At 30.3% G+C, this 17,451-nt stretch overlaps 3 protein-coding genes across 5 annotated transcripts; 2 read left to right on the top strand and 1 right to left on the bottom strand.

Annotated features, from left to right (window-relative positions):
* Nucleotides 1-4,203: 4,203 nt before the first annotated feature.
* On the top strand, nucleotides 4,204-7,747 carry LOC114181194. 3 transcript variants are annotated; one of them, XM_028067567.1, is made up of 6 exons: nucleotides 4,233-4,972; nucleotides 5,060-5,448; nucleotides 5,524-6,291; nucleotides 6,425-6,838; nucleotides 6,977-7,200; nucleotides 7,429-7,747. In XM_028067567.1, the coding sequence occupies exons 1-6, from the start codon at nucleotides 4,824-4,826 to the stop codon at nucleotides 7,690-7,692; spliced, it is 2,208 nt and encodes a 735-aa protein (XP_027923368.1). In that variant the 5' UTR covers nucleotides 4,233-4,823; the 3' UTR covers nucleotides 7,693-7,747. The 3 variants fall into 3 exon arrangements, with proteins under 3 accessions (XP_027923369.1, XP_027923368.1, XP_027923367.1); XM_028067566.1 differs by having other exon boundaries at nucleotides 5,060-6,291; XM_028067568.1 differs by lacking the exons at nucleotides 6,977-7,200; nucleotides 7,429-7,747 and adding an exon at nucleotides 6,910-6,971 and having other exon boundaries at nucleotides 4,204-4,972; nucleotides 5,060-6,291.
* Nucleotides 7,748-9,369: 1,622 nt separating this feature from the next.
* On the bottom strand, nucleotides 9,370-12,926 carry LOC114181692 (protein FEZ). Its single transcript, XM_028068216.1, has 5 exons — nucleotides 12,839-12,926; nucleotides 11,937-12,588; nucleotides 11,492-11,753; nucleotides 10,716-11,014; nucleotides 9,370-10,506 (listed from the first exon to the last, which is right to left on the bottom strand). The coding sequence occupies exons 3-5, from the start codon at nucleotides 11,667-11,669 to the stop codon at nucleotides 9,865-9,867; spliced, it is 1,119 nt and encodes a 372-aa protein (XP_027924017.1). The 5' UTR covers nucleotides 11,670-11,753; nucleotides 11,937-12,588; nucleotides 12,839-12,926; the 3' UTR covers nucleotides 9,370-9,864.
* Nucleotides 11,894-16,604, top strand: LOC114182056. Its single transcript, XM_028068804.1, has 6 exons — nucleotides 11,894-12,055; nucleotides 15,001-15,135; nucleotides 15,231-15,433; nucleotides 15,526-15,675; nucleotides 15,855-16,181; nucleotides 16,583-16,604. Exons 1-6 carry the CDS (start codon nucleotides 11,894-11,896, stop codon nucleotides 16,602-16,604), a joined length of 999 nt encoding a protein of 332 aa, XP_027924605.1.
* The last annotated feature ends 847 nt before the right edge of the window (nucleotides 16,605-17,451 follow it).

The following is a 17,451-nucleotide window of genomic DNA, read 5'->3' as shown; positions in this document are numbered from 1 at the left end:
GAAGACAACTTGGATACGGACGCCGAATTGTCGGAACTTTTCTCTAATGAAAAAACCCACAACGTTCGACGAAGAAGAATAGGAGTTTTTAGAAAAATAAGGGTTCAAGATGAAGAACAATGGTTGAAGATGAAGATCACCGGTTAAAGACGACGAACAATTTGCATTTATGCTCTGCTTTTTCTCCTCCAATTTGCTCTCTCGCTTTTTTGTTTTTTTCTCCTCCAGCTTTCTTCCAACGTGAAGATTAAAGAAAATTAAAAAACAAATGTCAGGGTGTGTGATAAGTTGTCAAAAAATAGATATTACCATATCATTTTCCATTATGATATTACTAATTATCTCACTAAATTTACCTAAAGATATATATAACTAATAAATGTTAGTTTGAAATTAATCTTTCATTTCAATTATGTATATAAATATATATTTCATCCTTAACACACTAAAAATATGCTTAGAAATCAATTTAGAGACCAAATTATTTAATAATAAAAACTTAAATAATTAATATTCGTGATCAATTTAGGAACTATTTTAGTTACCAATTTAAAGATAAATTATAACTTTTTAAAATTATTTTAATTATTAATAATTTTTAATTTATAAATTGATATTTAAATTGATTATTATAAAAATTATTATTTTTATTATTAAAATTAATTATTATTCAAAGATTTTCTTATATCGTAAAACTTAAATATTATACCTTTCTAAAAAAATTAAATTCATATACTTCCGTGTATGTATCGACTTATATTATAGTGAAAACTAATAATTATGCTAGGTAATATCACATAATGAGAGAAAAAGAAAATAAATAACGTTAATTAAGAATTAATTTGCACTTTCTAAAAGTATGCATGTATCATTATTACTTTACAGAAAATATGTTAATAAGACTTCCTTTTACTCTAATTTTAAATTGTTTAATGACCCTCTTTTCGCTACAAAAATAATCAATTTGTCAAGTTTATGCACTCTAATATATAATATATCTTTGGAAAATATTGTTGTTTTAAGGGAAAAAGGAGAGAAAAAAAAAAAGAAAAAACAAAACCATCATTAAAGTTATTATGAGTGGTTGGAATGATTTTATTAATCATAACTGAATCTTTCTCCTATGATGTTTATCCGAATATGCTTCAACAAATTTATAGAAAGTTCAAAAAAAAAAAATGTTAATATAATTTGAGAGGGAACTTTATCCAGAAGGACAAACAAAGGCTAATAATGAACATGTTTGAAGTTTTTGTAGAGCTAACAAAGTAATCATGTACAATATCCTAACTCATCATGCATATATTATAATTATATAAAAAATACTTATCCTCTTTGTTAAGTCTTAAAGGATGAAATATTACCAATACTTTTGATATACTTAACTTTTTTTCTCTCTAATGGTATTTATTTTCTTTTTTTAAATTTCCCATCAAAATAAATTAATTAAATCGATGGTACCTACATTATGGAAACTGTCATACAATATATCACATTTAAATATGAGAGAATACAAAGTTGACACGACTAATTTGATTTTTGTTAAAAAATAAACATTAATTACTCCAATTAACTTATTATATTAATTGGGTGCGTTGTGACATCACACATAAATAATATCAAACCATACAAAAATTGTAAGAAAATTTTCTATTAACAACAAATTTTAGTGATAAAATGTTGTTAATCACTATAATGATTAATGTAGATATTAATTTATAAAATAAAAAATTATTTATTGTTAAAATAATCACTATTATAAATAAAAAGAAAAAAGTTGTTTGACACCACTTAACGACCATTTGACAACTTGTATAAGGTTAAATAGTCTTAACAAAAGTTCACTTTTATATTTTTAAAAGAAAGAGAAAGTAAATAGTAGTGAAGGGTAGTGTCAAATGGTGTCCTAAATAAAAAATTATAATATTGGTCTCTAGAATTTAATTATCAAGATCTTACCAAAAAAAAATTAATTTATAAATTTGTCACTAAATATTAACTACCAAAAGAATTAGTTTATAAATTAGTTTCTAATTAATTAGTGATTAATTTAGTAATCAATTATAATTTTTTATTTATAATAATAATTATTTTAATAACTAATAATTTTTTATTTTATACATTATTATAATGATTAATAATTTTTTGTCACTAAAATTAGTTATTATTTAATAGTTTTTTTTTGCAGTAAAATAACTTTAATATTTGTTCTTTCATAATCTTTTATAAAAATAATCTCCCGTAGAAAGATGGAAGAAACCTTACGTATTTAGGTAAGGGGACATATTTAATTTAAGGGTTAAATATGTTTTTATTTTTTAACTTTAAGTGAATTTTAGAATGAGTCCATTTTGAAATTTTAGACCAATTTAGTCCTTCATTTTTTGAAATACGTGGATTTAGTCTTTTTAATCAAATTTTGATAGGTTTATTTGATGTTTCGTACACATTTCAGGATTGTATTTGAGTTGTTTATGTTGTTTGACACATTTTTGCTTTAATGTTAAGTCAAATACTATTATGAAATGCGCTTGAAATGTCAAATAAACTTAACAAAATTTGATTAAAATGACTAAATCCACGCATTTTGAAAGATGAAAGACTAAATTGGTCCAAAATTTTAAAATGGACTAATTTCAAAATTCACTGAAAGTTAAGGGATAAAAAATATATTTAACCCTTTCTTGATATAAATATTTAGATAGTCATCGCTATAAGTATATCATAGATTTATTCCTTGAACATTATTAAAATAATTTAGTTAATATCTAGTATGATTACATATATTTTGCATATTAAATTGGATTGTAGTCTATATATTTCAAAATGTTAAAAACAAACTCTCTAATATTGAGAAAATCTATGTAGGAAGTATAATTAAATTAATTCCAACCGGTCAAAAATTATTGCATATAATTTCTCTTGTTTCTTACATATTTCTTAAATATAGTTGTAGTTGAAAAAAAAAACTCAATTTTCAAACTTTATTGTTTCACACACACAAAAAAAAAATATTAATAGAAAAATCATCTTTTTAAAGTACCAATTAATCCACTTTTAATAGTGCAAAACCTTTTTAGTTACCAAAGGGGTTTGATTTATTGTTGTTCCCCGATTCTTTAAAAACTATTTATTTGCATTGTGTAATTCGAGCTCCATTTGAAAACATGTTTTATAATTCATAGCTTTATAATTATTATTGTGATAAACTATTATTGTGTGTTCATTTCAAATTTATTTATGTTGAATCCAAGACACGAAACATGTTACAAAATGAATCGATCTAATTATATATAATATTATATTATAATAATAAAAAAAGAAGAACACACAATTTTATTAAAAAATAGAGCACTGTTATATGATGAAAAGAGAGATAAACAACATTTTTTTATTGTAATTGACTTACATAAAAAAAAACATATAATTACATCATAAATTTTTGTAGATAATAGTTAACAATGAGAAAAAAAAAATCATGGATCTTAGTTCATGTTCATTTGATTTTATAAATCACAACTCCAGGACTTGAATCTATCACTGTCGAATTTGATTCATTTGGTTCGAGTTGAATCAATTGAAAAAATTAACTCATTTAATTTTTTCAGAATTGGTTGGATTGAATAAAAAACTATGAACACCTCTAAAACTAAATTAGTATACCCTTTCCCAATTAATTTGTATTATTTTCATAGCTTAAAAATGAAACCACCACATAAAAGTAAATCCCATAATTCCCTTCTCACTTTAATTAGGGTTTTTTCTACTTTTAGGGTTTGGAAGGAAACTTCTCATGGTTGTAGCATGCAGGCCAAAGTAGAACCAAATGCATAAATTCCACAGAATAAAGAGTAAAAGAGTGATCTTTGTTTGGCCAGGTCAATCCATGTTGTCCTTTTCTCAGCAAACAAAACTGGAATAATGTTTCCAACAACTAATAAAATCCACTCAGAAAAACATTGTTCTGTGTTCACTTTTATATTAAAGTAGTTTAACTTTAATGCATGAATAAAAGAAAAGAAAAAGGACAAACACTAACTAGTATCCCATGTTGGTTAAAAATTTTATAACTTTTCTGAAGTAAATTCCAATAAAAACTTTATAGATTCTTTAACAAGTATTTTCGAGAGATTTGATCGTAAAATCGAAAAAAGAGACTTGTTGCATATTTTCATGAGATTTGATAGTAATTTAAATTGGTTTAAATGTAGATTTTTTACAATAATAATGGTTAGAACTTTGTTAAAGCAATGATAAGGTAGCAACACATTGTTGTTGATACCATTTGTTTAGTCCTTTCTCAATCTATGCATGGTTAAGTTTTCACTGTCACAGTGTGTGAATTTTCAGTTCCTTACAAATGCATGAAACCTGCAACATTTGTTTGTATCTGCAGAAATTTAGGGTCAATAACAAATTCAAAAATTGACAAAACTTTCGGTTCAACACAATTCCCCCTTTTGTGTGTCTGGTATCAATGGAGCGTATAAAAGAGAATGATGATGTATAGAACAAAATCCCCTCAATTCATGGGGATTTCATGGCTCTAAAGCAACCCAAGAGAGGCTCATAAAGTCAAAATCAAGTTGCTCACATGCTCTTTTCTTCCCTTAATCCTTGCTTCCAATATGGTGTAAACCTAGTTTGTTTTTCTCAATGATTAAATCTTGATTTTTACGTACATATCTTAGTCTTTATAGTTACAAGGTCATCAGAAATTACAAATCGAAAGTTTGCATGACCTTCACTGTTTCAATTGATCTGTTTTGGTTTATTAGGAAATTGAGAAATTATGTAGGAAGAAATGGATAAATGAGATTTCCATGAAAAACCCACTTATTTTCCAAAGAAAATACATCATATTTAAAGAGATTTTGCACCAAAGGATGGATCTTTTCTCGTGGTATGCTTGGATTTTCCTCGTACAGCTTGTGGACACTCTGTTCTGGGTTTTCACCAGAATCCTCATGAGGTACTGAAATTGAAGTTTTCATCACATCATAAATTAAGCTACTAGCCACTTGTGGTAATTTTCTTAACTTTATTATTTTTATTGCAGATACTTCAGTCATGAAGCAATCAATTCAGATTGTTCTTCAAGCCTTTTCCATGAAAACTATCACACTGATCTTCACAACTCTGATATTAAAACTGAGGTTGAAGAAGATTGCTCTGAACATTCCAAAGTTGCAGAGTTCAAAAGTGAAAGATTTCAGGAAGGTAATGATGCAAATGGTTCTGAACCAGAAGCGAAGTCCAATGGGGATTGTTCTGAAACAGTTACTATTACTAACTATATTGGAAACTTTGGCGTTGAAGAAAAGGAGAAAATGATGTTGGTTTTCAAATTCCAATATCAAACTTGGAACTCTAGTGAAACTTCTGATTTTGTGAACACTGACAAGGATAAGGCTCCTGGAATCACCAACAAGCATGAGTTCATCTCAGGTAACAATTTCAGCACCTTCTTCGATGAACCATGTGTTCATTCAAAATATTTTCCTTGGGAAAATGATTTTGCAGTTGAATCTAAAGGGAGCCTTGAACCAGAAAGTTATGTTGATCAAGCAGTGAGGCCCCATACTGAGCCTTCAGTAGAACAGCCGAATGAACATCAAGTGGAGAATCTGAATGCCAATGAGTTTATTGAAGAAATTTCAGTTGTGGATAGTGTCTATTCTGAAGATGATTTCATTTGTGTGAGCTTTGAATTAGATTCTATGACTAGTTCTGTAGGAGGTGGGTTTTTGTTAGACACAGATTTTGGAACCACTGTTAAGCTTGACACTTTGGAAAACCATGATGAAGAAAATGGAGTGCTAGCAAAGGAAAATGTGGACTTTGAGGGAGAAACAAGATCAGAAGGTTTTCATGTTGAACATAGAGAGACAATGGTTGAGATAAGAAACTTGAAGGAAGAGATGAGAGTGCAGAAAGATTCAGATATTATTGAGATCAAAAATTTGAAAGGCCATTGTTTTGAAGATAGGCATGGCATGAAGTTGCATGGTTCGACAGGTTCAGATCTTGAGGATTCCTACAGATTTGATGCACAATGGGAACACCAAGAATTGATAGAACAGCTCAAGATGGAGCTGAACAAGGTCAAAGCCACTGGTTTGCCTACAACCTTTGAGACACAAACAATAATGAAAGACTTGAAGCCATGGGAAATTGATGAAAATTTCAAGCATGGCAGTACCAGAAATGATCTCACAAAACTCTACAAGAGTTACACAGAAAGAATGAGAAAATTTGATATCTTAAATTACCAGAAACTGTTTGCCATTGGTCAGTAGTTCTAACCTTTCACCTGTTTTCACTCAATGATTCATAATTTATGATTTAGATTTTACACTGTGCTTAGTTTAGTGGTTAAGAATCCAATCATAATATTGTTTTTCTAACTGTGATGGTGTTATAGGTGCCCTTAAGACCACAGACCTTATGCTATCATTTTCAAGTCATGAGAACTCTTCTCCAGCCATCACATCCTCGATTTCACATCTCTTTCACCATTGTAAACGTAAGAAGTTTGAATCTGATCCATTGAAGAAGTTCAGAAGAGAAATTTACAGTGACTTGGAAATGGTTTATGTGGGACAGTTGTGTCTTTCTTGGGAATTTCTTAGTTGGGAGTATGACAAGGCCTTGCAGTTATGGGAATCTGATCAACACAGGTTTCAAAGTTACAGTGAAGTGGCTGAAGAGTTCCAACAATTTCAAGTGCTTCTATTAAGATTCTTGGAGAATGAACGTTTCCAAGGTCCAAGAGTTGAATACTATGCCAGGAATCGTTGTGCCATGCAAAACCTTCTTCATGTTCCAGTTATAAGAGGTGAGAAAACTTTCAATATACTGTGAATTTTTTCACATCTATCTTTAAACCTTGTTATGAACTACATGCAGAACAATATAAAAATCCATTAGCAAGAAAACTAGTATCTAATGTGTAGAAAACATTAACTGGGTGCAGAGGATAACACGAAGGATGAAGAGAAATATGCAGAAAAAAATGAAATCACAAGTGAAATGCTGGTTGAGATTTTGGAAGAATCAATAAGGATATTTTGGCATTTCACTAAAGCTGATAAAGATGCATCTAGCTCAGCTCATAGAGGTTCAAGAGAAACTCAAGTAAAACTCCAAAATCCTGCAGATTCAGAATTTCTAAGGGAGATTCAAGTAGAACTTCAGAAGGTAATTGAGACTTCTGAAACAAAGTTTCCTTTGATCGTACCATACCATGTTAAGAAGTGGACTTTAAGCCTAACTCAATCTTATAAAATTGGTTTATAAAGTGAGATTTGCACCTATTTATATACTACGAAATCTCCTTATCTCTGGTCGATGTGAGACTTCTAACATATATAATATGGGATTTGTGATGTTTCTTCTTTTGTTAACTATTTCTTTTCATTTATGCAGAAGGAAAGAAGACTTGGTGAATTTTTGAAGAGCAGAAGTAGCATACTCAGGATGTTCCAAAAGCATGAGGAAAATAGTAGAGATAATTTTCTTTACATTTTTCCTCAAGTGGAGATAAAGTTGGTTTGGAGAGTGTTAAACATGTCAAAAATAACAAAGGATCAACTAGTATGGTGTCATAATAAACTAAACAATATCAATATTGTAAACAGAAGGATACATATAGAACCACCATCTTTCTCACTTTTTCCTAGCATTTGCTAGTTTTGTACATAATTTGGATGTAGCCAAGGAAATTTTTATTCTTTCCACAACTAAATTGTTGGTGTTTTGTAAATAGAGAATGAAATAGAGGTATCACACTAAGAATTACAAGTTAGATCTTCCAATGAAGATGGACACTTTCACCAATAAAGTGATTATAAGAAAAAATGTGACATCAACTATGACTTTTTAGCTTTTTGTTTATAGCTAATGCTTTATATACATTAAAATTGACTAGTGTTTTGATAATTTCTTCACCTTGAAAGATATATATATATATATATATATATATATATATATATATATATATATATATATATATATATATATATTACTTATAATATATAGCAATGAAAATTAAGTTGTGATTAATGAAAATAAAAATTACATTATAAGATTCAAACTCAATAACTAGTCTAAAAAATTATTATTATACTTTAGCATATTTTGTAAGAAACTTGTGTATTTTCATTGATTCATTTTATTTTATTATTAAAGAACGGGTTGAGATGATTAAAAAACAAAATTAAAAAGGATTATTATTTTATGGTATGCTTTCTTTTTTTACCTTGTAATACAAAAAATATTAATGTTGTTATAATATATAGTATATTTCAGATTATATACATTGAACATTCAAATAATTTGGAAAGTAATTTTATATTGTATAATCTGAAATAGAATTATATAATCAAGTATGATTTCACATTATATAATTTATAATATATATTGAATAATTTTAGATTGTTTCATATATAATTTAGAATTTCTTTAGGATTTCAGAATATTTTAGAATATAGTTTCAATTATGAGGTATTATGACATGTAAATGTAATCATTTCTTGTATTATGAGTGTAGGATAAGAAAGTAAGAAGGTGCAAAATGAAAATTTACAAAAAGAATTGCGTTAACGAACCCATTCAAATGTTTGGAAAAGAAAGTTACAAGGCTGTTTCTTCCGGTACCTCTCTTTTTTCTTCTTGCATCCCATAATCTGAGAAATGACAACTTTACCCTCATCTTCATCCATGTCCATATTTTCTAATAATCATGTTCTTCATCAATCCACAAGAATCAAACCCAAACACTTTATTTAAAGAAACCTACACCTTGTTTGATAACTTGAACAAACAATTTCTTTTTGATGAAGCAATAACTCATTATGATTAGATTTACAGTGTAAAATACCTTTTTGCATTTTTACTAAGTTATTATTTTAGATAAAGACTTTTAACAAATTGAATTAAAAATGTTTGATCTCAAAATCAGTTAATCCATAGAAGCAACTAGTTGATGGATAATCCTGAAATAAAGAAACTTGTAATTCTGTGCTATCTCTGTATGCGGTGACCAGAAAATTGGCTTCTCTGCACAATGAAAGTATTATATCTTTATAGTGTGTATATCTAATTATCCATTCCTGTATATTATTTTATATGTTAAATTAAGACATAACCTTTTTTACTATATATTTATTCATTTCACTTCTCATATTCATTCTTGCACGCCACGTTCCTGCACTATCCTCTCATGATATGAATCAATTTGTCAGTATTACTCATTTCTTGTATAAAACAGTGAAAGCTATTTATTATTTATTTTTGTTAGACACTAATATTGAAATATAGAAAACAGAGAAACATAACAGAAGGGAAATGGATAATAAACCAGTACAAAAAATTAAAGCTATATGCAGAAAATGGAACTATATGTACATCTTGGTAAATATAATACCAAGCACATGAAATATATAAGCATATAAGCAAACCTCCTTGAAACAAGTGATTGCTGCACCCAAAATGAATCATTCCTAGAGAGTTTAGCAAATGTGAGAGAATCACATGAATTAGAAACATAGACACACATAAGAACTAGAATTTTTGTGTATTTTTTTTCCCTTCACATGATCCTGTCATATGAAAAACTAACATGGAAGATCTATTTTCCCAGCACATGCATGACTTGTAAAATTTGGACTCTTTTCTGTGTTTCTTGGTGGAGGTTACCTTCAGGTACATTTAACTACGAACAAGGAAGCAATGGTAACCCTTGTATATTTACAAGTAAAATCAGCACCTAGTGGTATTGATTTTAGTGGTAAATATACCAAAATTGTAGAAGTGGTAAACCTGATCACACACACCATGAATGCACCCAATTTGGTTGATGAATCAAGTGTAGCATTTACTGGTGGAATAGGTAGTGGAGATGTCACTGGGGCAAGAAGGTGACTCCCAAACCACAGAAGAAGACTTCCATGAATCATATGGGGGAAGCAAAGTAAAGGGAAAACCAGTGGTTCTCCCAATTGTTTCCCAATCTTGTTGTTCCTTTGTTACTGTTTCTGTGCTCATGTTTTGTTGTTGGATGAAGTGAGGTAGATTGGTCGAGAAGCCACTATACTGTTGCTGGTTTGGCTCTTCAAATGTTATGTAGTCAGGGTTGGGAGAAAGCATGGAACTGGCATCAAGTGTGCACTTGGTATGTTCTGTGTAGAATATGAAATCATCTGAAACAGGAATTTGTGGTGAAGGCTTGGGAACTGTGATGCTGTCGATGGGTTTGTAACTGGGAATATCTGAAGCTGTGAAGTTGGTGTTGATTTCATTGTTGGAGACTTGGTTTAACTCTTGCTTATCTTCACAAAATTGAATGGCTGGTGATCCTAGATGATGGTTTGTTGCTGCACCCTGTGTGAACATGTCTGATACCATGCTTCCAGATAACTGAGAGATCCAAGGGTGTGATAAAGCTTTCTGTGCCATGGAAATGGAGTTGGTTTTCTTGAATATCCTACAGATTGCCCATGAATCCTGAAAGCACACACAATATTTTCAACAAATCTGTATCAAGATATAGAATGTGTAAGAAGAATATACTAAATAAATGTTGTCAGAGAATGTGTATGTATGGCATTAACACTCCTCTGTATAGTTTATGAGTATGAAGATGACAAGATTAGTCTCTTTAACCTATATTATGACTTGAAATTTCATGTATAAAGAATTGGTTGAATACATACAGTTGGAGGGAGGGTTTTGTCTGAGAGTTTTTTGGAAGGGGAAGAGTCAGAGATGCAAGGAAGCCTAAACTCATGCATCATCCAATCAGTTTTCATTCCTTTGGCAGCTCTTCCTCGGTAGAACACAAGAGACTTCTTCAGACCAATGCACTTTCCTTCAGAGGAATATATAGGTCTGTCAGTTCCAGTGGCCTTCCAAAACCCAGCTCTTGTCACCCTATTTGGCCGTGCACTATTCCTGTATTTTCTGTCCCTTGGACAATAGAAGTACCACTCTTTCTCCCCTGTGCCTGCAAGCTCTTTTGTGCATAAAAACAACAAAAGGAAACCAAGTTAAATATACTCTGAAGTATCAGCATAGCTCAGATGTCAAAGTTCATAGTAATACATAGAAGTATCAGCATAGCTAAGATATTAATGAGCAAGTTAAATATAGAAAAAAGTTGTGTAGTTTTAAACAGTTAAACCTTTGATGATTTCTCTACAACTTAAGAAGAGTGTAATGTGTTTTAGGTGCCTCAAGATTTAGTCAAAATTAGTTTTAGTTTAGTCTCTACATTCTAAACTGTTAATTTCTTTTATGACAAAACCTATACTTCAGTTTGACTTTAAAATTTACATTAGAAATACAAAGGCCAAACAAAACTAGGAAAACTTTGTTGCAGATTAGTATAAATGTATATGTAACATTTGTGTATCTGGCATAAAGCCAAACAGCAGAAGAAGAGAAAGATGGAAAAAAAAAATGAGGGTGTGTGAGGCATGAGAGTTCTTACTTGGAAGGTCCCATGGATCATGTTTGTAAATATCCACTTGCTTAATCAGTTCAATAGGGAGAGACTTCTGCTGAATTTTTCTCTTGAGATAGAAATCAACAAGCTCTTCATCAGTGGGGTGAAAACGAAATCCTGGCATAACATCATCAATCTTTTCCATCTCATTCCTCTCCTCCATGTTCTTTTGGATCACTTCTCCAAAAGCCAAATGCAAATATATATAGAGAGAGGCTTCTCAAGATGTCACTACTTTTTCAAATATCTGTAAGAAGCTTCAACTCAGTAAGTGACAGTGAAATATAAGATATTTATTATATTATAACTTTTCTCATGGCTATGTATGATATAAGATAATGCAAGTTTGGGAAAACAAAACCCATTATTTATTTGGTGTTCTGAAATATGTATAATGACACAAAAGAAGTTTCAAGTTGTGATAACTCACAGTGTTTGCAAATTTCAAGTTATGTGCCTCCCAATAAGGTTTCTGTTCCCAAAACTTCTGCCTCCCTTTTAGGATATGGCTCCAATGAAAATGATGATGACTTTGGTGTTGAGAAGAGGGTGTGTTTGTATGCTATTTAAGCTCTTTCCAAAGGAATATGTCACCAACCAAGTCAAGAAAAAGTAAAACCCCTTTCAGTGTTATTTGTGTGAATGAATGACAAAAAATTAAGGATCAGAAGAGACTGCAGAATTAGAAGCATTATGAGGTGTTTTTATATTGTGAATCTGTGCTGTGATTGTTTCACTTTCACTGCTGATGCTCACAAACATTTCCTTTTATCTTCAACAAATCAAAGACAAGCACAACATGACAAGGCAACCTTCCAACGTAGTTGTTTTTCGTTTTCTACATGTAAACAATTCTATTTTGAATTGTTCCTTTGTGAAGTATGTGGGAAGGACCCCATTGTTCAATATAATACTGTTAATGTTGCTTTCTGTGTGAGAAATTCTCTGCATCATTCTTCTCAGACTCTTCTGAGACAATTTTTGTCACATTTGTGCTCATTCTTGGATTGCAACATTCCCTTTTCTATGCCAAACTTTTCACATCTTATATTCCGATATGAACATGTGACCTGTCACAAATTCTGAAAAAAGCACACGCAAATGAATTTCTCTTCAAATAAATTAAATTTAACCTATTTTTTATTAATGGGAAATGATGATGGTGATGATAAAAGATATATAAAATTTGAAGAGTTGAAGAGATGGTGAAATGACATTGCATAAAATTGCTAACCATGCCCCTTAAGGGTAGGCAGGTATGTAGCAACATAGGAGTCTACTAAATTGGTAAAGATAAAAATCCAAAGATAGTGAATTTACAAGAACTTAGACCTCGTTTGATGCCATTGTTGTCTCTTTCGTGTGTCTTAGGGTTTACAACCCATGTTGGAAAACTGGTCAAAATCCAGCAACCTAAGTCCCTGTCTCTGTGTGGACACCACCCCAAACATAATTAACACTTTAAACTATGCTTTACCATTTTTCCAATTTTTAGGTTCCCATAATAAAAAGGTCGAAAATGTTTTAGATCTCTTAATAAATTTTGGAATCAGTTCATTTTGAAATTTTAAACCAATTTAGTCTTTTATTTTTTAAAATATATAAATTTAGTCATTTTAATCAAATTTTGTTAAATTTATTTGACATTTTAAATATGTTTCATAATAGTATATGATTTAACATTAAAGATAAAATAAAAAATGTGTCTCGCAGTATAAACAACTCAACTATAATCCTGAAATGCGTACGAAACATCATATCAACCTAATCAAATTTGATTAAAATAACTAAATTCACGTATTTCGAACAATAAATGACTAAATTGATTCAAAATTTCGAAATGGACTAATTTTAAAATTCACTTCACCTAATAAAAAATCATGTATTAAAATATAGCCTCACATTTATATATTACTTTGTTTTGAGAGAGTACATATATATATATATATATATTAGAAACTCTGCTCTGAAACGTTCATTATCAAGTGAATCAGATTATAACGAGTATTAAAAATATACTATTTTGACACTTTAAATATATTTTTAATATGTTTTAAAATTTTAAAATAGTGATCGTCATGATAATTTTAAGACACTACAGAAAAGACAATAAAAAATCAAAATCCAAATTTCTCTAAAATGTTACTATAATGAATTTCTGTATTGAGAAAATTAGCAAATAGTAATGGTAAACTAAAGAAAAGTATCCGATTTTTCAGAATCAAATCATCAATTTTAGGTTAAAATAAGTAATTTAATATTGTCATGATAAATGAAAAACTTTTTACTAAAGAATTTTTTTATTTAAATTTGGATTATTTTTTTTATTTAGTTTAGTGGATTATACGAATCAACTTAGTTTATTGTAGATTTAATTTGAATGGTTCGGATTTTGTTTTATCGTTATTAATTTTTATTTTTATTTTTTTATCCGTCCAGATAAAATATGAGGTGAATTTGATCAACTTATAAGTTTTTATTCACTTTGTCAACTTCATGAAGTTAAGCATGAATAGAAATAAGATTTAAATATGTTTTTATCATTAATTTTTCATGAAAATTGAAATTAGTTTTTTTTTTAATTTAAAAAATTTGAATCGTCTTTTATTTTTAGAAATACTAAAATTTAGTCCTTTAAATCAGATTTTTGAAGGTTAGTTGACGTTTCAAGCATGTTTCTTAGTTAACATTGAAACAAACATGGGTTAAAGTTAGACGATGTAAACAAACTAAAATATTACACTGATATATATTTGAAACGTCAAATAATCAAATAAATTTAATAAAATTTAGTTAAAAAACTAAATTCACACATCTACAAAATTAAGGGATTAAATTGATTCAAAATTTCTAAAAAAGACTGATTCTAATTTTTATTAAAAGTTAAAGGATAAAAATACGTTTAATCTTATAAATAATATTTAACTTTTAAATCGGATATCATTACGATGGATAAGTACAACTTTTTTAATTAATAAAATACTTTTAACTTATTTAACATTTTATTTTTAAATTTGTATAATTAACATGTCTTTATTATTGTTTGAAATTAAAAAATATCCAATATTAAATTCTTGATAATATAATTTTTACTTTTATAAAAGAAAGGCTTAAATACCTTTTTGATCCTCATTTTCTTAGTGTTTGTTGCGAATGGTCCTCATTTTCACATAATGTTTAAAATGATCCTCATTTTTACCGAATGTTTAGAATGGTCCTCATTTTCGCAATTCGTGTTTTATTTGGTCCTTTTCTGTAACGTCGTTTAAATCATTAACGGAACATTGTGCAGGTGGCACGGTTTGTATTAGGGTGTGTTACGTGTACTGTACAGGTGGCTAATTAACGTTAATTTTTTAATTTAGGGGAAATTTTGCAATTAGAGAAATTTCTTTGTCTTCTGTAGACCCATCATAGGTTTGGATGGTTGTTTTTTAAAAGGAAAATATGGAGGTGAGTTGTTGAGTGTTGTGGGTAGAGATGCTAATGATCAGTTACTGCCCTTAGCGTATGCTGTTGTGGAAGTTGAAAATAAAGAAACTTGGACATGGTTCTTGGAATTGCTTATTGATGATCTTGGAGGTATTGACGTGTGTAGGACAATGACCTTTATGTCTGACCAACAAAAGGTATGTTTAATATATGTTCAATTTATTAATTTTTGTTTAATGTTGTAAGTACTAATAATCTTATCATTGCACAAGGATTAGTGCCTGCCATTCAGGACCTATTACCCACTGCTGAGCACAGGTTTTGCATGAGGCATCTGTATGCAAATTTCAGAAAAAGATTCTCTGGCCAAAAATTAAAGATACTCATGTGGAAGGCTGCTAGGAGCACACACCCAGCAGTTTGGGAAAGAGTGATGTTAACAATTAAAGAGTTAAATATTGATGCTTACAGATACCTTATTGTTATACCTCCAAGGCATATCTACTGTACAAATACCTGATTTCTATACAAATACCTGATTTCTGTACAAATACCTGATATCAATACTGACGCTATTATTTATGCAGGTTCTGGTCCAAGTCTAGATTTAGTGGTCGAGCCATATGCGACACAATTGTCAACAATATGAGTGAAGCTTTTAATAGTGTCATAGTAGATGCAAGAGGCAAACCCATAATCACCATGCTCGAGGAAATCAGAGTTTATTTAATGGAAAGGTGGGTCACCAAGAGAAAAAAGGTTACAACTTTTGAAGGAAACATTTGCCCAAAGGTCCTTGACAGACTCTACATAAGGAAAAGGAGTTAACCAAATATTGGATCCCAAGGTTAGGTTTTTGTCTTTTTTTAACACAATCAACTTATTCGTGTACTGATATGTGTAATGATATTTGCAGCTGGTCAGGAGAAAAGATATTTGAAGTGAGGCACATATCCATGGTTGGAGACAAGTACACAGTGAATGTGGATGCTCAACATTGCAGCTGTAGGAAATGGCTTCTGACTGCTATCTCTTGCTGCCATGCTATTGCAACAATGAATTTCATCAATGTCAATGCTGAGGATTTCATACCAATCTGTTTCAGGAGATCCACCTATGAAGAAATATATCAATTCATCATCTTTCCAGTTAGTGGTGAAGTCTTATGGGAAAGAACTCCCTACCCTGACGTCGATCCACCATATAAGAGAATCTTACCAGGAAGACCCAAGAAAAAAAGAAGGTTGGAAGAGTGGGAGTTGAGAAAGGATAACACACAAATCAGCAAAGGAGGTCATAGAAAAAAAAATGTAGCATATGTCGTCATATTGGACATAACAGGAACAATTGCCCATATGTGGATAAGCAGACTGCAACACCTGCTGAGACTGCACCAGATGCCCAACCTGCTGAGAATGCACCAACTGCTGAAACTCAAACAACTCAACCACCAAGGAATGAAATGGAGAGTCAAGCAACACCACTACCAACACTAGAAGAACCATCTCAGCAGCTTAGGATGAAATTACAGATTAGGAGGAGGCCATGATAGCAGCTACAAACCTCTTAGTTATTTTTTAGAATTTCTGATGTAGAATTCATTATTGATGTACTGCATTTTGACTTTCCTTAAACTTCATTCAGTTTCACTTTTGCCAAACATTGATGTAGTGCATTTTGATGAGGATGAATTAATGTTATGAATTTAACTTCTTCCAGACTTATATCAATTTAATTTTTCCCAAACTTAAATCAATTTCACTTACTTCAATGCTCAGATTAAGATGTCATTTTAAACATGTTGGGACTAATATCAACATAATCAAACTAATTCATTTTTTCATTTAACAATAGTACAAAACAGATTGGACTTTAAAAGATTACACACAATAACAGTACGAATAATACAATAAGAACTCCCTATTACTAATTGCAGCCTCTTCTCAGCAACCTTCAATGACTTCTCCAAATCATTAATCTGCCTCATTTGTGTCATGATGATGACATCCTTTTCATCAACACCATCATTTGAAAAAGTTGCAGCCCACATTATTGGAACCACCACTCTGTAAATCAATAAACCAAAAATTAAAACTACTTTATTATTAACACAAAAGTAAAAATAGATTGTACCCAAAATTTTCTACCAATATTCTTTGGAGTTCTTACCATCCTCAAAGCAACCATCTCTCTGCAACTACAAATCGGGGTTAATTCGTTTCTCGTTGAACCACCAATAGTGCACGAAGTGATACAACACGGTTGCCTCCAACGATTACAACCAGAGGTAAAGGAAGAAGATTGAGACCGTAACATACCTATATAATGGGATTGCAGAAAGAAGAACATTGCAGCAATACCAATACCAATTGAGAATGGAGGAACAAGATTGCCAAAACTCATCAACTGCCCAAACATTCCCTACCAAAACCCTAGCTCACTTATTTATCCCCAAATATCTAATTAAGCCACATGTACAGTACACGTAACACACCCTAATACAAAATCGTGCC

Source organism: Vigna unguiculata, chromosome 4, assembly GCF_004118075.2.
Source record: "Vigna unguiculata cultivar IT97K-499-35 chromosome 4, ASM411807v1, whole genome shotgun sequence".
In the NCBI taxonomy this organism is placed as follows: Eukaryota; Viridiplantae; Streptophyta; class Magnoliopsida; order Fabales; family Fabaceae; genus Vigna; species Vigna unguiculata.
The sequence above is the reverse complement of the archived record's forward strand: the minus strand, read 5'-3'. Positions and strand labels throughout refer to the sequence as shown.